The following is a 21,653-nucleotide window of genomic DNA, read 5'->3' on the forward strand; positions in this document are numbered from 1 at the left end:
TTAAATCCGACACGAGACCCCAATTGACCCCTTCAATGACCACAGGCACTTCTCTGCCTCAATTCCCCATCTGTAAAGCTATACAGTTGTACCTTGGATCTCAAACGCCTTGCAACTTGAACGTTTTGGCTCCCAAATGCCGCAAACCTGGAAGTGAGTGTTGCGGTTTGCAAACGTTCTTTGGAACCCAAACATCCGCCGCTGGTTCCACAGCTTCCGATTGGCTGCAGTAAGCTTCTCAGCTTCCGGTCCACAGGTGACTCGCCTCTCTTGGCCTGGAGGTGAGCACTCCTGCGGGAACTTAGTTCCCTCCGCCTCTCTGCCCTGAGCCTCTGCAGCTCAGGAGAGGCTGGAGGGTTACCAGACCCAGAGGCAACCTCAGCTTCCTCTGACGGGGCTGAGAGTGGATCACCTGCAGGCAATGGGTCCTCCATCACCTCAGGGGCCAGAGCAGACTCAGCTGGTGCCTGCACCTGAGGATCCAGGTGAGGACCCTTCAGGCTCATGCCCCAGCCCCAGCTCAGCTGCTTCTGGAGGTGGGGACTTCTGTGCAGGCTGGAATTCCTCAAGTTCAGCCTCCAAGTCCGGATCCCAGGCCATCACACTCAGACACTCTATTCAACTTAGCAGTGTTCACAGTGGATTCTAAAACAAAGTTGTCTTGCTTCACATAAAATGGAGTCCCTCTTTTACTAGATACCTCTGATGTGACCAACGTGAGCCAATCACATGAAAACTACTAGAGAACTCTCTAGAATTCAGTTACCGGCCAATCAAATTTAAACACGTAACAATGCACAATTTAATTTCAGTGAATTAAATTACTATACTTAACAAGGGACTCGCCATAGCTCCTCTGAAGTAAAAGACAGGTGTGGGGTTCTGTGGATTTCTAGCTCTTTGGGACCACCAAGACCCGGGCATATCTGGCCAATGTCTTCCAAGTGCCACAAGACTCCCTTTAGAAGTCGCTTTAAGCTGCCTTTCTATGTTTCAGAACTTTCCAAGTAAATGCATTATCTAGTTAAGATCAACAACAACAAAGGCTGGGAAGGGTGCATGATTTGTGGATTTAGCGAACTTATACGGAGCATACTTCGAAATCTGGAAGCAACATAGTAAACAAAGAAGATCAAAGCGGTTGTTCATAACGAATTGCCATTACACCGTTTGATGTGTTAATTGACTTGTCTTTTCTTTAAAGCTTTCCTTGTGTGCCTCAGGAAGGGGGAACTTGGCTGAAGGCACCTGCCATTTATTAAAGCTCACTGAAGAATTTAAGATCAAAGGAAGAACATGGGATGAGGACGCAACTTGTGACTGTCATAACCAAGCAGGAAAAGTGAAAAAGGACATGGACATTCTGGCTGCACTACTATTCTACTGCTCTTGTCCTTTGTTATGTACTGAGTTGAATAGGATCCAAACTGCAGCAGTCTGATTGGTCTTAGAACAATAGGCTCCAAAAGGCAGCAGTCTGATTGGTCCTAGAACAATGCAGCAGTATGATTGGTTAGCAGGAACCACCCAATCATGCTCCAGATAGAAGTGAATCCACAACATGATTGGCTTACAGTAGAATTCCGGAATTAGCCAATCATGTGCAGCCCATTGTGTAAATAGTGTATATAAAGCAGATACTTTGAGGGGACTTTCATTCATTCCTCCTCACCACTATGAGCTGAATAAAGACATGAAATCACTTTGCGACTCTGAGTATATTTCATCCTTCAAGAGAGAAAAGGAGAATGTAGTCTGGATGAAATAAAAAGAGATCCCTTGGATTTATACTAGGTAGCCAGAGAAATTTCCTAAACTGAGCCCCTGGGTGACCATTTGCTATCTAAGGGTCTAAATCAGAGAACCTATTTTAGCCCTAAGGCCAGATTCCAGTTCAACTAACCTTCTGAGGACCACAATTGCTCCTGACTGTTCCTTAGTTTTGGTTTTTTTGAAAATTGATTTAGTTTTTCGGTTTAAAGTTTTACAATCAATTATCCAACAAGCAACATAAAAACAAGATTCCAATGACTCTCCTGAACTTCCCTCCTCCCCTTTGCGGGTCCTTTTGTTAACCATTTCCTCCTGCCTCTTTTATAATAATCCAGATCTTTTACATCTCCATTATATCCCAAATTCAACATTAAACTACAAGTGTTATTCCATTCCCACTAGTGATTTTAGCTGTTTACAATGGTTTTTAAGATAAATTATAAAAATTTCCCCATTCCTTATTAACATTTTGGTCTTCCTGATTTCTGATTCTTCTGATCATTTTTGCCATTTTGGCTTAATCCATCAATTTAACCTGCCATTCTTCTCTGGTCAGGACTTTGTCTTCTTTCCATCAGACATGGGATAGGGAAAGCTATGCTGCCCTGATTGTTCCTTTGTAGCATGTTGTTGTTGTTTAGTCGTTTAGTCGTGTCCGACCCTTCGTGACCCCATGGACCAGAGCATGCCAGGCACTCCTGTCTTCCACTGCCTCCCGCAGTTTGGTCAAACTCATGCTGGTAGCTTCGAGAACACTATCCAAACATCTCATCCTCTGTCGTCCCTTCTCCTTGTGCCCTCCATCTTTCCCAACATCAGGGTCTTTTCCAGGGAGTCTTCTCTTCTCATGAGGTGGCCAAAGTATTGGAGTCTCAGCTCCAGGATCTGTCCTTCCAGTGAGCACTCAGGGCTGATTTCCTTCAGAATGGAGAGGTTTGATCTTCTTGCAGTCCATGGGACTCTCAAGAGTCTCCTCCAGCACCATAATTCAAAAGCATCAATTCTTCGGCAATCAGCCTTCTTTATGGTCCAGCTCTCACTTCCATACATCACTACTGGGAAAACCATGGCTTTAACTATACGGACCATTGTTGGCAAGGTGATGTCTCTGCTTTTTAAGATGCTGTCTAGGTTTGTCATTGCTTTTCTACCAAGAAGCAGGCATCTTTTAATTTCGTGGCTGCTGTCACCATCTGCAGTGATCATGGAGCCCAAGCCTTTGTAGCATAGTTTTCCCTATCCCATGCTTGATGCCACATGATGTCAGGTGATTGACAGGCGGGTGTGGCTTCCCCAAAACTGTCCTGCGGTTCTCCAATGTCAGTCTAGATGAACCATTAAATTGTGTTTGTGTGTATTTTAAGTGTTTAAAAAACAACATGGGTGTTGATCCAGGTCCCAAACATAGAACAGTTAGATGTGGAGGAATCCTTTCTCCCTGTACCAGTAGTGGTTGGTGGTCCAGAGCAGTGCTGCCTGTTTAACGTCATTCCACTGCCATGACTGTGGCATACTGGGAGGGGTGAGGCAGAGGCAAGGCCAGCATGGTGCAGAGATACCAGCAGAACCGATCTGGGACTTGTGTTTGCACCACACCAACCTTACCACCACCTCATTCCTCCCAGAACGTCACATCGACAGCAGTAATGGGGGAGATCATACTGGAAAGTCCATCTGAAACATGAGTGCAGAAAATAAGAGATGCAAGTATTGCCTAACACTGTGTTAAAGGTTTCCTCTTAAGTAGAGGCTGTATGTTCTTTAGATGAAGTATTTGGCAATATGGGGAAGATCAGGAAAATATGTTCAATCCTCTTTTTAAAAGGTAGTATTTTATTAGTTTTCAAAGGGGAAACCCAGCCAGATGGGCAGGGTACAATCATTGCTGTTCTTGTTCTTGTTCATGTTCATGTTCTTGTTCTTGTTGTTTAAGAAGCACCATCCTGCCAATTCCTATTGCTAATTAATCCTAATAAAAATTATCTCCCTCCAGAAAGACTGTGGAACAGGCGTATAAAATTTACAGCATGTTATGGTTTAAGAGAGAATTAGATGAAAATGTTATACAGATGGTATCTGACACCAAACAGATTGGCAAAAATGTACGAATCAAAATTGAATATGTGTTGGAAATGCAGAGGGAAAGAAGGTACTTTTCTCTTGTAATAAGGTTAAAGCTTACTGGGAAATGATATATAATGAATTGAAAAAGATGTTTAAGATAACCTTTGTAAAAACAAAACAAAACCCAAAAGCTTTTCTTTGGGGAATTATGGGATCAGAAATTTGATGTATGCAACCACTGCCACGAGAATGACATTTGCCCAAAAATGGAAAGAAGGAGTTTTGATGAAAGAAGAATGGCTACAGAAATTAATGGACGATGCAGAAATGGTGAAACTTACCGGAAAAGAACAAATCAAACAACAAACTTTTTATTAAGGCATGGAAATCATTTATTGAGTATTTACAAACAAATTGTAAACAAATGAAGACTTTAGCAGGACTACTGTAAAAACTTGCAGTTTCTAAAACATATATGAAACAGATGAGGAAAAGAATAAATAGAGTTAACTGGGATATGCAGAAGATGAAAAAGAGGGTGAATTCACGGAACCGCTGAAAGAGGGGGAGGGAAGCCAAGATTTGATAGGTAAGAATTGTTTTAATTTTTGTTGTTGTTGAAATGTTTATTTGTTGAAAATGAAAATTATAAACTCGTGTGTGTGTGTGTGTGTGTGTGTGTGTGTGTGTAATCCCCCTCCAGTTTGTTTCTTGAGGAAAGTTGCTTAGAACAAAGAATATACCGTATTTTTTGCTCTATAAGACTCACTTTTTCCCTCCTAAAAAGTAAGGGGAAGTGTGTGTGCGTCTTACAGAGTGAATGCAGGCTGTGCAGCTATCACAGAAGCCAGAACAGCAAGAGGGATTGCTGCTTTCACTGCGCAGCGATCCCTCTTGCTGTTCTGGCTTCTGAGATTCAGAATATTTTTTTTCTTGTTTTGCTCCTCCAAAAACTAGGTGCGTCTTGTGGTCTGGTGCATCTTATAGAGCAAAAATACGGTACTTTTGCCACAGGTTCGACGGGGTAAGTTTAGGACAATATAGCTGGCTAACACTGACATATTGGTCTCATTTGACTGTGTAACCGCAGCAGAATTGCCCTTCCTGTATTTACTTATGTCTCATCCTGTGTTAGTTTAGCTAATGTAATTTATAAACTGTCGGTGCTCCTTGTGGTTTAAACAGTACATTAGCCTTTTTGCTCCACTTCAGAAAGGATGCAGATACTTTAAACAGCAGTGCGAAAAATGTATAGCAAGAGAACTTCTGCACTGCACAGCCTGGGCTCCAGTCCAGCTACAGCGAGTTGTCACTGTCTCGTTGAAAGTACTAGATCTTGAATTACTGCCAAGTAGCTTTTTTCTCTTTGCTTCAATGGGACTTACTTACAACTAGCTTGGGAGAACAATGCTCTAGACCATAGATGGCAGGACTATCACAGATCTGGCCCTGTCAGAGTGAAGAAGGCAGCAGATCTGGGGCGTCATGAAACACAACAAACATTTTTTTTATATAAAAATTATTATTATTATTATTATTATTATTATTTATCTACCGAACTGCTTGCATAACACAATCTCATTTTTAAAAAAAACCAAGAGTAGTTTGCAATTACCGTATTTTTTGCTCTATAAGACTCACTTTTTCCTTTCTAAAAAGTAAGGGGAAATGTGTGTGCGTCTTACGGAGCGAATGCAGGCTGCGCAGCTATCCCAGAAGCCAGAACAGCAAGAGGGATTGCTGCTTTCACTGCACAGCGATCCCTCTTGCTGTTCTGGCTTCTGAGATTCTGAATATTTTTTTCTTCTTTTCCTCCACCAAAAACTAGGTGCGTCTTGTGGTCTGGTGCGTCTTATAGAGCAAAAAATACGGTATATATGTACAACTAAAAGCCGCGGGTACCTGTTGCTGTTGGATTTTGCCTCTTAATTTGTTGAATACTGGGGCTTTATATTGTAATTTTACCCCGTTATAACCCACCTTAGGATAGGCAATGATAGTTGGCTGTGAGCCGTGGAAAAGCTGCTGCCTGCCTTGTAGGCATTTTCCCACCTGTCCTAGGAGAACAGACTCCAACTACAAAAGCTGAGGCTGCTCAACAAATTCTTGGGTTGGGGTATTGTTTAGGGGTTTTTGTTGTTACTGGTATTATTATTTTTTTGTATCTTTATTTTTTGTATCCATGATTTATGTGGAAACTGCTCACTTTGGTTGTGTACTTTTTAATATTTAATTCATTGTTTATAACTACTTTTGTTATGTTTCAATGTATCTATGTGGGGCTTATTGTCTATTTGTTTGGTTGTAAGTTGCTTTTGGGTTGCCCTGGGCAAAATAAAGCGACTGAACAGAATCTGAATCACATGCACCACAAGGCCTATGCAGCTCAACTTAAGATGGCTCCCCGGCCTGGCTTTGCACTGCAAAGTTTGCGGCAGCACGTGCAACAAAATGGCGTCCAGCATTCAAAACCCCCTCAGCTTGCATTAACTAGCCACACACAAGGCATGCAAGCTCCACACCCCAGTCATTCTTAGACTTCTTATTGGGTGAGCAACACAGCCAAGCAACACAGTTGGAGCCTCCCTCCTCCCTGGCCAGCAAGGAGGGAGGGAGGGAGAGGAGCTGCTTCCTTTGAAATTTAAGGGACATCATTTAAGGGGCATTTAAAGGACATCCATCAATAAGGGACAGCAGCGGGACATGGCACCTTCAAATAAGGGACACTTGACAGCTATGCTTAAAATTCTTATAACAACAGCATCTCCTATTTGCCAAGAGACCGCTAGAGAGGCAGCAAATTCAGCCTCCAAGGAGCAAGTCCAAGGGAGAGCTGTTTCTGCTACCGCTGTAGCGGCAGCAGTGGGCAATGTATTCATTGGAGGTCAAATCTGCTGCCCTTGTGGATCATGCCGCCCGAGGCAGTTGCCTCATCTTGTCTCATGAGTGAGCCGGCCCTAAGCAGATGGAGGAACTGAACAGCGATGCAACGATCCTAGCGGCCAAACTGGCGGGAGGATTTGCTGGGAGGGCTAAACCAGATTGCGATGGTGGAATGAACAGCTGCAACCTTCTGTCCCCACGGAAATTCCACCTATTGTGGAAAGCTCCTTGCAGACACCGGTTGAAGAGAAATTCCAGCCGGGATTGTTGGTCCTTCTACCTACAGAGAATGCAATAGATATAATGAGGTTGACCAAAACTAAAACCTGAGCTTTAGGGAAAACTCCAAGTGCGAGCAATCTTCTTCCAAAGACTATCCCAAGTCTGGTTAAAACTGACCTACCCCATGCTCCTTAGATATAAATTTAAGTACGTTTGAATAGTCCAGTGACTCTAGCTTGGGAATAGCAGACATTTGGCTATCCTACATAAACAGTAGCTTTTCCAAAGAAGCTTGAAAAGACCAGCTTGCAGCTTTGCAACGTTTTCCTTCAGGATAAGCAATATTTTCCATCTTCCTCATTCTCAAGGAATGACGCCGCGCTGGAACCAGTTCCTCAGACAGCTGCTCCTCTTTTCAGGGCCTTTGAGTAGTGGAAGCAACGACTAGGGTTCGAGGCTTCTCGTTTGATTTGCCAACTACCAGATCTCATAAAATCCAAACTGTTTATGGACATGCAGCACGTATTCAAAACACGCTCAAAAAGAACATGTGCTAAAAGACTTTTTTATATATATAAAAAAGACATACTCTGCTAAACAGAGTATCCCAATTTCCACTTCACTTCTATATAGGGTAATGGTGCTCTAGGGCTTTTTTTACTAAGTAGTGGAGAGAGTCTAATTGGCAGTGGCCACAAGAGTAGCTAGATTGAAACTCGCCATAGTATAGCAACAATAGAACAGATTCTGGCTTTCCCTGCTTGCTACAAACTCATATTTTCTGGTCTTTACCTTTTAGAAAATAGCAGCTAAATCTCTATAGGAATCCTCAGTGAGTTGCCATATGCAGGGGGTTCCAATATGTACTGGGGTCCCAATAACTGCACCTAGTCTTTCATTATTATTATTATTATTAATTAAAAACAGACGTAGCTGCTAATCAGCTCTCTTCATCTCTGTCTAAAACCCCAACACTGCAAAGGAATTGCCCATTCAGGGAACTGTTCGCAGTCATTATTAAACACCAGCGTTCTTTTCTCAGCACCCCATATAGTACAATAATGTTTTGGAAAATAACGAGGCTTCTCTTTCCCTCCCCACACAACACATATAGCCTTTAAGCCGACACTTTTCAAAAGAGGCTTATATTAAGGTTACCAGATTCAGTGGCGTAGCGTGGGGGGTGCAGGGGGGTCCGGCCGCACTGGGCGCAACATCTGGGGGTTAGGGTTAGGGGGCGCAAATCCACGGGTTAGGGGGCACAAATTACTTGCCTTGCCCCGGGTGCTGGCAACCCACACTACGCCACTGACCAGATTTTGTTCAAAGAATCCAGGGACACTTTATTTTTTGAAAAGAGAAAAAAAAGTTACTAAAAAATAGTTATTGTGTTTTTTTTAAAAAAGTAGTACAGTGGTACTTCGGGGTGCGAAGGAAATCTGTTCCGTAGCCCCGCTCGCATCCTGAACAGAACGTAATACATGACTGTGCATGCGCGGGTCACGTTTCGCCTCTTCCGCACATGCGCGTGACATCATTTTGACCGTCTGCGCATGCGTGAGCGGTGAAACCTGGAAGTAACGCGCTCCGTTACTTTCAGGTCGCCATGGAGCGCAACCCGAAAATATTTATCCTGAAGCATATTTATGACTGTAATATCTTCTCTTCTGTGGTCTCTGCTCTATTCGCGCGGCCTTCCTCTGGGCCCTGGCCTGCTCTCTTGGAGCACTAGCCGCCGTGGAGTAGGCTCGGGTCAGACCTGGGCTCGGCCACGTGTCCTTGCCCTCCCAAGGCTCTCCTACCTCTCCTCTTTAGCAGCAGTGGGTGCAGCGGCGTGGCAAGTTCAGGGCTCCCCTCTTTTTTCTCCTTCCTCTTTCTCTCTCTTCCTTCTCCTCTCCTCCTTCTCCCTGCTTCAGCTCTGGGGTTTTCCTGGCCCCGGAGCACCGCTGGAGAGTCAACTAGGTGGCTGGTCACTCTCGCTCCTGGCTCGATTTGGGTCACGGTGGGGGTGGTCAACGGTTCCCCGAGTTGACGCACCGGGCGTCCCCAGTTCCCCCTTGACAGTGGTGGCAGCAGCAGCACTTTCAGCAACCCAGAGCCAGTCTGGTAGCGCAGTTGGCTCTGGCTGGCTTCAGAAGCTGCCCGCTGCCGTGGCACCCGCCATTTTGCCTCGCCGGAAGTCCCCATATGATGTGTCTTGTGCCATTGAAACAATCACGTAACATTCATTCCCTACTAAGAAATCCGGGGACATTCCGGGGACGGATTTTGTCCGGGGACAGATTTGTAAATCCGGGGACTGTCCCCGGGAAACGGTCTGGTAACCATAGTTTATATTTAGTCGTAATAAACTTCAATATTCATAATGAAGGGACGCAGATGGCGCTGTGGGTTAAACCACAGAGTCTAGGACTTGCCGATCAGAAGATTGGCGGTTCTAATCCCCGTGACGGGGTGAGCTCCCGCTGCTCAGTCCCTGCTCCTGCCAACCTAGCAGTTCGAAAGCACATCAAAGTGCAAGTAGATAAATAGGTACCACTCCAGCGGGAAGGTAAACGGCATTTCCATGCGCTGCTCTGGTTCTCCAGAAACAGCTTAGTCATGCTGGCCACATGACCCGGAAGCTATACGCCGGCTCCCTCGGCCAATAAAGCGAGATGAGCGCCACAACCCCAGAGTCAGCTACGACTGGATCCAATGGTCAAGGGTCCCTTTACCTTTACCTTTATCCATAATGAAGGAATCACTGGCTAGTGGCATGTAAGAGTACTGGCTGTGGATATTCTGGTTCTAAATATATTATGGAGATGAAGAGTTTGCATCGCAATAAGCAAAGCTGACTTCTACACAGCATGTTTAGGATCGCTAGGAGGCTGCTTGGCTCATTGTCTACTCTCTTCCAAAATCAGACTGCAATGGGGGAAATACAGAATCAAAGAACTGGAGAGTTGGAAGGGACCTGGAGGGTCATCTGGGACGTCTCTGGTAGCTCAGTTGGCTAGAGTGTAGTGCTGAAAATGCCAAGGTTGCAGGTTCGATCCCTATATGGGACGGCTACATATTCCTGTATTGCAAGGAGTTGGACTAGATGACTGAGGGTCCAGCTCTGTAACACTATGATTCTATGATCTAGTCTAACCCTTGCAATTTCAAGAATCACAACTAAAGCACCCCTGACAGATGACCATCCAACCTCTGCTTTAAAACCACAGGTGAAGTAGGGAATCTGTTCCACTGTTGAACAGCCCTTACTGTCAGAAATTTCTTTTTTAAAAAAAGTTATTTATTAAAGTTTTCAATATTAATACAATAAAAATAAAAAATAAAAAATAAAAAAATAAAAATAATTAAAAACACACAAAGTTTCCATAGCTTATTTTCCATTAACTTATTTCCCAGACCTCCTCATACCTCCCTTTTTTGTATTCCAATTCAAATTGTTAGTTCAGCAAATCCTTATCAATAAGTTTTAACCTGCTTTTTTCCATATTCTCTTAAAACATTACAACTGGAAACCATTTAATTTCTATCCGATATCATTCTAACATTCATTAATTTTGCAATACTTCTGTAGATAGTCTTTGAATTTCTTCCAATCTTCTTCCGCCGACTCTTCTCCCTGGTCTCGGATTCTGCCAGTGTTTCTTCCAGAGTGGGTAGATCCTGTGTCTTCCAGTCCTTTGCAATGAGTATTCTTGCTGCTGCTGTGGCGTACATAAAGAAAGTTCTATCCTTCTTTGACACCAATTGGCCGACCATGCCCAGGAGAAAGGCCTCTGGTTTCTTCAGGAAGGTATATTTAAATACCTTTTTCATTTCATTATATATCATTTCCCAGAAAGCCTTAATACTTGGGCACGTCCACCAAAGGTGAAAGAATGTACCTTCATTTTCTTTACATTTCCAACATTTCTTCCTGGAGTTTGGTTGGAATCTCTTTTCTTCGAACTTGAAGCCATTGGTTCGGGTCCTACCCTCCAGAGCAGGAGAAAATAAGCTTGCTCCATCTTCCACGTGACAGCCCTTGAGATATTTGAAGATGGCTATCAGATCTCCTCTCCATCTGCACACCCAACTCGGGGAAATGTCAGGAATCCTCATAGACCAGTGACAGCTAAACTTGGCCTTCCAGCTGCTTTTGGACTACAACTCCCATCATCCCTAGCTAGCAGGACCAGGGGTCAGAGATGATGGGAACTGTAGTCCCGAAACAGCTGGAGGGCCAAGTTTGGCCATCACTGTCATAGACGTTCAGGACTATATCTATAGACTTATGCATTGTTTATTTCATTCATTCATAAATAAAAATACATTGAGCACTAATAATGAACCACATGCTGTAGATATTACTCCACATTTATTATGCTATTTTTGTGATATACAAATGACATGAGAAAACTTGGTATACTTATTTGTATAGCGTTATTCTTGTTCACAAAACTCAATAAAAAGTTATTCATATATATATATATATATATATATATATATATATATATATATATATGCTTTCGTAGATTTTCACGGGTACAGGAATGCAGGTTTTGGTGTCCTCGGGTGTCTTCCCGTGTAAAAGTTGGGGTGTCTGTTCCAGTAACAAGAAGCCGAAAGCACCAGCCTGAAGATGACGAGTGAGACCTCGTCGAAACGTCGCCTAGACACCCCAACTTTTACACGGGAAGACACCCGAGGACACCAAAACCTGCATATATATATATATATATATATATTTGCTTTCGTAGATTTTCACGGGTACAGGAATGCAGGTTTTGGTGTCCTCGGGTGTCTTCCCGTGTAAAAGTTGGGGTGTCTAGGCGACGTTTCGACGAGGTCTCACTCGTCATCTTCAGGCTGGTGCTTTCGGCTTCTGTTCCAGTAACAAGAAGCCGAAAGCACCAGCCTGAAGATGACGAGTGAGACCTTGTCGAAACGTCGCCTAGACACCCCAACTTTTACACGGGAAGACACCCGAGGACACCAAAACATATATATATATATATATACCACTGATAAACCACTGATTGTAAGCAGTTCTGCGCAACAAGCAACAAGCGTGAGCTGCCCTACACGAACTCCTGGCAGTTGAGCTTCACTTTTGCTGACTGCGCAGGCGTCCAGGAAGGATTTTTCCCAGGAGCGGAGAGATGTATAACGTTTCTCCCCCTTTGGGCCATAGAGTTAGAACTTTCCGCTCACACATAACAGTAGACTGCCGGATTCCTGTTGGACGCCACTTTCCATCTATCCGAGGCAGAAGTGAAGAGGATAGTGAACATAATAGACAGACAGGATTTTAGCGGAACTCTGATTGGGTAGCAACTCTTGCGAAGGCAAGAGTGTGCGGGGGGGGGGAATTGCGGCATTGATAAGAGCAAGGCGAATGCATGCAAGTTTATCAATGGAAACAGGACTTTTGCCTACAGTTGACTTTGGGAAGCCTATTTAAATGATATTGAACAGAAGAGGGGCATTGCATGAGTTGGCGCTGAAAATCTAAACCCGCCTGCTCGGCTCCTTCTCTGATCTGCAATATTGATAGCAGATCCTATTGAATGGCTGCAGTAAGCAACTCTTTCCAAGCCATGCTCCCCAATATAGGAATTATTAACATTTTATTATATATATTGGGACACGGGTGGCGCTGTGGGTTAAACCACAGAGCCTAAGACTTTCCGATCAGAAGGTCAGCAGTTCGAATCCCCGCGACGGGGTGAGCTCCCGTTGCTCGGTCCCTGCTCCTGCCAACCTAGCAGTTCGAAAGCACATCAAAGTGCAAGTAGATAAATACGTACCACTATGGTGGGAAGGTAAACGGCGTTTCCGTGCGCTGCTCTGGTTCGCCAGAAGTGGCTTAGTTATGCTGGCCACATAACCTGGAAATTGTACGCCGGCTCCCTCGGCCAATAAAGTGAGATGAGCGCCACAACCCCAGAGCTGGTCACGACTGGACCTAATGGTCAGGGGTCCCTTTACCTTTACAGTGGTACCTCAGGTTACATACGCTTCAGGTTACAGACGCTTCAGGTTAGACTCCTCTAACCCAGAAATATTACCTCAGGTTAAGAACTTTGCTTCAGGATGAGAACAGAAATTGTGCAGCGGCGGCGTGGCGGCAGCAGGACGCCCCATTAGCTAAAGTGGTGCTTCAGGTTACGAACAATTTCAGGTTAAGAACGGACCTCTGGAATGAATTAAGTACTTAACACGAGGTACCACTGCATTATATTTTTTAACAACATTCAGACAGACATAGGTTTTCACACAAAAGAAAGCCTGAATCGGAAACAAACTCTGAGGCTACATTGTGTTCACAGATGGTCGACCTGCTACTTAATAATAATAATAGTTGTTGTTGTTGTTGTTGCTGTTGTTTTTGTTTTATTATTTATACCCTGCCCAACTGCCTGGGCTGCCCCGGCCACTCTGGACAGCTTCCAAGGGATATGAAAACGTAATAAGTTGATGGAATATGCATAGTTTGAGGACTTAACATAGAATAAGAAAACAAGAACATACCTTTAGAAAAGATTGTAAAATGTTTATTGAATATATGCGGGGGGCGGGGAATTGTGTACACTTGAAAACGTTGGCAGCATTAAGATAAATTCAACAGTGCAAATAAGTTTTGATGGATGTAATAATGGACTACTGAATGGTTTAGTTTACCTAAAATGTGCAGGGATATGCGAAAAGAACCGTGGAAAGAGAAAAAGGGAAGTCATTTTAAGGATGTTTAAGTGAGTATTCTAAATTGGAAAACAGAAAATTTAATTTTACTGTGTGTGTACATATATATATATATATATATATATATATATATATATATGCAGGTTTTGGTGTCCTCGGGTGTCTTCCCGTGTAAAAGTTGGGGTGTCTAGGCGACGTTTCGACGAGGTCTCACTCGTCATCTTCAGGCTGGTGCTTTCGGCTTCTTGTTACTGGAACAGAGCAGGATCTCAGTGTTTGAGTTCCTATAAATACTGTTGAGGGGGTGTGGTGTATAGCCTCCAATGTTCTGGGCAGAGAGGAAGTTCCCAGGCTAGTGTGCCTTTTCTTCTTTTGTTCCTTAATTACTTGAGGGATATCTTGAGTGATTTCTTGAGTGATATCCTGAGTACCACTTAGGTGGGTCATTAGGTGTGGATTAGTTGCTAAAGTCTTTGTGTCTTGACCTCTTGAACTTTGTGAAGAGTTTTTCTGAGAAGATGGCTGTACTGCACTTAGTTGTGCTCTGGCTTGGCTTCGTGTATAGGGGCGAGCTGTGGTTTTGTGGCCTGTGTCAGCCAGATCTGTGTAGGGATTGCAGGGGGGTGCAGCATCCGGAGGTGCCACCATGGTTTGGCTACTGGATGGTGTCTGTAATTTATCTGTGGAGAGGGTCTGGGTTTGGGTCTGGTGTGGTTGATTGGTGATGGCGTTCTGTGTGCCTCTGGATCTGGTGTCAGTTTTTGTGGGGAGGGCTAATTTCCAGATTCCAAATTGCTCTTTAACATGGAACATCACCACAAGAGAATAATCATGGAAGCCATCGAGATAGAGAAACACCCTCACAACATGAACAAGCGTGACGACACATCCCGCTTGCCAGACATCTGGAAATTAGCCCTCCCCACAAAAACTGACACCAGATCCAGAGGCACACAGAACGCCATCACCAATCAACCACACCAGACCCAAACCCAGACCCTCTCCACAGATAAATTACAGACACCATCCAGTAGCCAAACCATGGTGGCACCTCCGGATGCTGCACCCCCCTGCAATCCCTACACAGATCTGGCTGACACAGGCCACAAAACCACAGCTCGCCCCTATACACGAAGCCAAGCCAGAGCACAACTAAGTGCAGTACAGCCATCTTCTCAGAAAAACTCTTCACAAAGTTCAAGAGGTCAAGACACAAAGACTTTAGCAACTAATCCACACCTAATGACCCACCTAAGTGGTACTCAGGATATCACTCAAGAAATCACTCAAGATATCCCTCAAGTAATTAAGGAACAAAAGAAGAAAAGGCACACTAGCCTGGGAACTTCCTCTCTGCCCAGAACATTGGAGGCTATACACCACACCCCCTCAACAGTATTTATAGGAACTCAAACACTGAGATCCTGCTCTGTTCCAGTAACAAGAAGCCGAAAGCACCAGCCTGAAGATGACGAGTGAGACCTCGTCGAAACGTCGCCTAGACACCCCAACTTTTACACGGGAAGACACCCGAGGACACCAAAACCTGCATTCCTGTACCCGTGAAAATCTACGAAAGCATATATATATATATATATATATACAGTAAAATTAATTTTTCTGTTTTTCTGTCTTTATTACATATATATATGTAATAATAAGTCGATCACAGGTACACTTTTTTAAAAAAACCCAAGAGCAACCTGGATTTCCCCCATAGAATCTCAGAATCATAGGGTTGGGAGGTCAAATAGGAGAAAAAGGCACCTCAACTCGATCACACCTGACAGCTCCAACCAACAGATAACTCTCTTGAGCCTTTTTCCGCCTTCGAGGCCCAGATTCCCTTGAACTACAACTCCCATCATTCCCTGATCTCTGACCATTCCAGGAGAGGATGATGGGAGTTGTAGTTCAACAGGCACACCTGGGCCCCTACGGTTGAGTGCCTATCTCTCTCCAGCGAAAGGTGGAGGGGAGGGAGGAGCGTTCTCCCGCATTGCGCAGGCGCACCGCGACGTCGACGCCTCCGCCACAGGGGCTGCCGGGAAGTCCCTTCCTGAGCGGGAGGCCATAGGCGGAGACGTCGGGGGGCTGCCGTGACGTCAGCGAATAAGGAAAGGAGCGCGCTGAGGCGTCTGCTGCCCGGACCCGGCCATGGAAGCGGCGGAGCTGGAGCAGGAGGCGGTGAAGTTCGCGCAGATGGCGGTGCAGCGGGACCAGCGGGGCCACTACCACGAAGCGGCCTTTTACTACAAGGTGCCAGGGGGAGCGGGGTCGCGGGGGGGGGGGAAATGGGGGTGCCACCCTTGGCTGTAGCCAAGGGGGGCAATAAAAATCAATATAAATACAAACCACATGAGGTTCTGCCCCCCCAAACAAAAGGCCTGCCCCCCAGCAAAATGCCTGGCCCCCTAACAAAAGGGCTGCCCCTAACAAAAGGGCTGCCCCCCTAAAAAAAAGGGCTGCCCCTAACAAAAGGGCTGCCCCCTAAAAAAAAGGGCTGCCCCTAACAAAAGGGCTGCCCCCCCAGCAAAATGCCTGGCCCCCTAACAAAAGGCCTGCCCCCCAGCAAAAGGCCTGCCCCCCTAGCAAAATGCCTGGCCCCCTAACAAAAGGCCTGCCCCCCAGCAAAAGGCCTGCCCCCCTAGCAAAATGCCTGGCCCCCTAACAAAACGGCTGCCCCCCTAACAAAAGGGCTGCCCCCCCCAGCAAAATGGCTGCCCCCTAGCAAAAGGCCTGTACCCCAACAAAAGGCCTGCCCCCCCAACAAAAGTCTTGCCCCACCACAAATAATAATAATAATAATAATAATAATAATAATAATAATAATAATAAATTTTATTTATATCCCGCCCTCCCCAGCCGAAGCCGGGCTCAGGGCGGCTAACAACACCAAAATAGTGCGACATTATAAAAACATTATAAAAAGACCTGCCCCCCCCCTAGCAAAAGGTCTCCCCCCTCCCCAAACAAGAGGCCTGGCTATGCCCATGTTGCCACCTGTCCTGTACAATACAGAAATGTTAGTGTAAAATGCTTCATCCTTTATTGATAAAGTTTTCTTCTGTATTTCAGGTTCCCTCTCTATCTCTGTGCCAAGTTAGGGATCCTCTCCAACGGGCTGTGTTTGAAAGGGTGTGTGAAAGGTTAAGCTCTGGGTTAATGTTAGAAACTGAGATATGAAAGCTAGGAGCTAAATGGCACCATAAACCTAAGTTGTGGGCGCAACAACAGAATTCCTAGGCGTGTTTTTTTATAGCAAGAATACAAAGCTGAAAATGAATGAACTGCAGCTAAAATACTGTGCTTGTTTTTCACATGGTCCAGTCCTTCCCTTGCCCACCCCCCTAATATTCTTAAGGGGGTCTCTTCTCCGGTCTTCAAAGAGTAGCTGGAAGTGGGAAGGTAGACAAAGGTCCTCCTTTCCTTCCACTCTACAGTTTTAATCTGAAACCTTTGGCACAGGACTGCTCCCAGAGCTCAGAAACTGCTCGCGCTAAGGAAATTCCCTGTCGTAAAATACGCCTAGAACAATGGGAGTTCAGAACGCTGCTCTAGGTAGCCAATAACAAATAGATTTACAAATCCATGTGCATAGGAACCAACTTCTAGGGGCCGAGGTCCCTTCACCCCCCTCCCAGTAAAATATTTGAGGGGCTGTTCCCTCCAAAAGTTGATGTGCATTATCATTCAACAGGTGTGCATGCACCGTGTCATGTGGTCAGTTATGTGGGGTGGGGCTTGCCAGCCCCCCTGTATTCAAGTTGGCACCCCTCTTTATGCGTGTGACAAATTCCACAAAGGCCATCCTGTTAGGCTGCAGTAGATTGTAATGAATTGATTTTGAAGTCACATCAGGACAAGTTGAAAGAGAGAGAAAATTGTCTCCCGACCGCCCTTCCCTGTCCGGTATTTTGCCAGGACAAAGGTGGCAGCCCTAAATGTCTCCCAGCTCTTTGCTTGTCCGAAGCTCAGCTAATTTGAGTGCGAAACCGAGTGCCCAACACTGGCAACGGAGGCTGCTCTGTGGCACCTCAAAAGGCTGCCACTTTTTGTACCCCATTTCTGTAGGTTTATGGAATGTGCTAGCTGGAGTGACAAGAGTTGTATCCTCTGGACTCTGATAATCTTTGGTAAGGGGGCACCCCAAGCAAGGCCAAAATTGGGCGTCCCCGAATGGGCATTTTCAGGAATCTTCTCAACTTTGCACCCCCTCAGCTCCATTGCAACCAGAAGGCCACTCTGGAATTCTTCACGCACACACCTACCAAGGAATTTGAAAATTTGTTTGTGCTTTGCTACTCAGAGCTGAAATATATGACCTTTCACACAACCTGTACAGGAATACATACAGGTCAGGGCAAAAATAATAATAATAGGGGGGCATATTCTGATGAGGAGACGAGCTTTGCGCCACATGTCAAACTTAGTTGTACTTAGGTTGCAGGTATCAAATGCCACAAATATTTTGAAAATGCACCTTGACTTGCTGTCAAGTCATACCAAGGGTGTGGTTATAATTCTGCAAACTAATTCCAGTCATGCTTGATTTTACATTGACCGCAGTGTACACTCGTTTCATAACCACCTTTTTCCACGTGGCTAGATTTTTCTGTGGCTAACTTTGATCGTAAGCTAATGGCTTCCATTCAATGAAAAAGACAAAAATTGTTTGCAGTGTCTGGATACTCTAGCTGTGCAGGAAAGGTCTGGTTGGCTTTGGCTGGAGCCAAAGTATTTCAGTCTTACAAAGTGGAGGTCTATAATTTTGGCCGCTCTCCAAGGTCTCAGGTAGAGGGATTTCCCAGTCCTCTTTCCTGAGATGCTGTGAATTGAATATGGGAGCTTCCAAGTGCAACATCTGGGCTCCACCACTCCTGCAAAATTAGAATTGCAGAGCTGGAACAGACCCCCCTGCGTTGCAGGAATCATTTGCCCATTGTGGGGCTCAATTTAACCCATGACCCTGAGATTAAGAGTCTCATGCTCTACTGACTGAGGCATAGTTAAAAGATAGTTGTGAACGCTAGATGTTGCGGTCAAAACGTTAGCATGAGTAACTCAGGCGCAAGCCCGTGTTGATGAAAGGGCCTCTTGCATGAACTGTGATTCTTGCCCTGGTGTTAAATATATGTAGAAATGGTGTTTGTTTACAGTGACTTCCACTTTTGGGAGGGGATCTTGTGGGGAAAAAAAATATATAATTCCGTGCACATGTTCTAAAACCTTTAAGTATGGAGTGATTGCGTAGCCCTTGTGAAGTTAACCTAGCATGCTGGGGGAAATTTGGTAGGATCCTGTGCTCATAAAAGTACCTGAAAGAATGCTTTCTGTATAGGTCTACCAGTTGGGGAGGTCTGCTTGGGATGCGGGTGGTCCTGTGCTCTAAACCACTGAGCCTCTTGGGCTTGCCAATCAAAAGTCGGCGATTCAAATCCCCGCAACGGGTGAGCTCCCGTTGCTCAGTCCCTGCTCCTGCCAACCTAGCAGTTTGAAAGCACACCTGTGCAAGTAGATAAATAGGTACTGAGAAGGCATTTGTGCAAATGAGGTTATGCTTTCCCTGGCTTTTGAAACCTGAAAGAAATATTTTAAGGATCCAACCTGTTCTCTTCATTGTAATTTGTTTTAATTGACTTTAACATTGTCCTTTAATGTTGCTCTGGGGTCTTATGGTGAAGAAATCTAATAATAATATATTTGAGGGAGATAAGTTTTCTGGTTGCCTTAATTTTTAAACACTTGTGTTGTATTTTCTCTTCTCAGGAAGCTGCACAGTCTTTGATTTATGCTGCAATGGCAGGATCCGTCTTGGAAAATATTCCAGAGAAAATAAGTGAATATTTGGAAAGAGTTCAAGCCCTGTACTCAGCAGGTTAGTAAAGACAAAACCTGAAAACTTTCTCTCTTCATTAGGAAATCAACAAGGCATGTTCTAGAAAAGATGTTACACCCAGTGTTCTCATCCTGAGGTAAAGTTCTTAATCCGAGGTACTGCTTCCAAGTTAGCAGAGTCTGTAACCCAAGGTGTTTGTAACCCGAGGTACCACTGTAACTATAATCATGAGTCAGGTTAAATAAGGAAAATGAATGGTTCTTCGTCCTACTCCAGTGCAAAGAGTCGACCCCTTGAAGTCGAAGCAGCAGCTGGATTTGGAGCGGGCCCGTTTCCTGGTTACGCAGGCTTTTGATGAAGACGAGAAAGGCAACAGTGAGGAAGCAATAGAGCTGTACACGGAAGCTGTGGAACTCTGCCTGAAAACGGTACGTTAAGTTACCAACTTAACTTGTTGGGATTATGTCATGTCAAGGAACTCTTCCGTTCCTGCAAACGATCGACACACGATTGTGGTTTTTGCCACTACCTGCTCTTGCGATTCGCTCCCCCACCCCCCCATGAGGAAGGGGAGACCTGAGCTGGCAAGAGTTAAAAGGGGCTGCAGGAATCGAGAGAAGCATTGGCTGACTTCACGGTTTCCCCCACATTGTGATTTTTGCATAACACCCACCCACACCCATCCCATGATTCACGATGTATAGCCAGGCCAAAAATTATGAAGCCGATATAACGATATGGACTTGAAACCGGTTTTTAACAATATATCAATATATTGCCCAGCCCTAGCAGAGTACTGAGGCTAAGAGGCAGTGGCTTATCTTGAGTCTATCTGATAGGTAGACTGAGCTCTTCTACACTACAGGTCTTATTCTTTAAAGCTGTTGCTTTTCTAACTTCAGCTATTTGGCTGCATCTAAGTTGCCTTCATTTTATTGAGTGTTTGAGACAAAATAGTCTTGCAGAGAGGTTTTTTGTCTGTTAGAAGGATTTGTGTCGTCATTGTGGATAGTATGAATGGAAGGAATTGACATTTCCTTCCCCCTGGCCTCTTTGTTTATCTGTATGTAGATTGCTGGTTAGGCTTCTTAAACCCCCCTTTTTCATATTAAAGGCCAATGAAACTTCAGAAACAGCTCTCCAGGCAAAACTGAAGCAGCTGGCTCGGCAGGCACTGGACAGGTGAGTTTCTTGAAGCTTTGTATGAGCACATTGCGTGAAAACGCTGTTTCCTAAATAGTAGTAGTAGTTGTTATTTATTGAATTTATATACCGCCCTATATCCGCAGGTCTCTGTTGCATTCCGTTGCTTTCGCTGAAGCCTGGAGAGCGAGAGGGGTCGGTGCGCACCGACCCCTCTCGCTCTCCAGGCTTCAGGGATAGCCGCCAGAAGCCTCCGGAGTGCAGCGGGAGCTCCCACTGCGCTCCGGAGGCTTCGGGTTGCCTTCACTAAAGCCTGGAGAGCGAGGGGGTTGGTGCGCACCGATCCCTCTCGCTCTCCAGGCTTCGCTTTGCTAGAGAGGCGCTGCACAGCTTTCCCTCTCTGCACAGCGCCCCTTCAGCGAAGGGGGAGGAGAAATGGAAGGGGCTCCATTTCTCCTGCCACTTCGCTGAAGGGGTGCTGAGCAGAGAGGGGGAGATTCTTTTTTTCTTGTTCTCCCCCTATAAAACAAGGTGCGTCCTATGGTCCGTGTGGCCTATAGAGCAAAAAATACAGTATCTGTGTACTGTATTTAGAATAATGGAATAGCTGTTTCCAGCTAAATTTCTGGCTGTGCACTAATCTCTAGCAAGACAATGCAACAAGAAGCTTGCTAAATAAACGGTTGCATGATTCCTGTTAGTATGCACAAAATTTTCAGGTTTTCTATTTAGTTGAAAGAACTGTCTTGAGTGGTTTCTATGTTAGATGGCATATGCCGTTCTTGCTGTACAGGAATCCTCGGGCTGTATGAAACGAAGGTCTTATGGACATTTAATAGGTAGAGTATATGAGAAGCCTAAGAATGCAAATACGTAAGAAATATGCAGTCACTCTTGCCGCATTTGTTTTTTAATCATTCGTTCTCACAAAAGCAATTAATATTTTTTGCATAGTAAAATGAGTAGTATATGATTGGTGGCATTTATAGGAGGATTCGCAACATACCGCCACCAATGAAATAAAAACTCTTGATGCGTGTAAAAT

General features: G+C 44.9%; 1 protein-coding gene across 1 annotated transcript in view; it reads left to right on the forward strand.

The window, feature by feature from the left end:
* Positions 1-15,658: 15,658 nt before the first annotated feature.
* The window catches only part of CAPN7 (calpain 7), a 36,788-nt gene continuing 30,793 nt past the window's right edge, over positions 15,659-21,653 (forward strand). The window contains exons 1-4 of the mRNA XM_081882954.1: positions 15,659-15,885; positions 19,396-19,504; positions 19,742-19,893; positions 20,580-20,647. Of these exons, the coding sequence (XP_081739080.1) occupies positions 15,784-15,885; positions 19,396-19,504; positions 19,742-19,893; positions 20,580-20,647 (431 nt within the window). The 5' untranslated portion in view covers positions 15,659-15,783. The remainder of the gene's footprint in view (positions 15,886-19,395; positions 19,505-19,741; positions 19,894-20,579; positions 20,648-21,653) is intronic.

Source organism: Podarcis melisellensis (assembly GCF_964234715.1).
Source record: "Podarcis melisellensis genome assembly, chromosome: 12".
NCBI classification, from domain to species: domain Eukaryota; kingdom Metazoa; phylum Chordata; class Lepidosauria; order Squamata; family Lacertidae; genus Podarcis; species Podarcis melisellensis.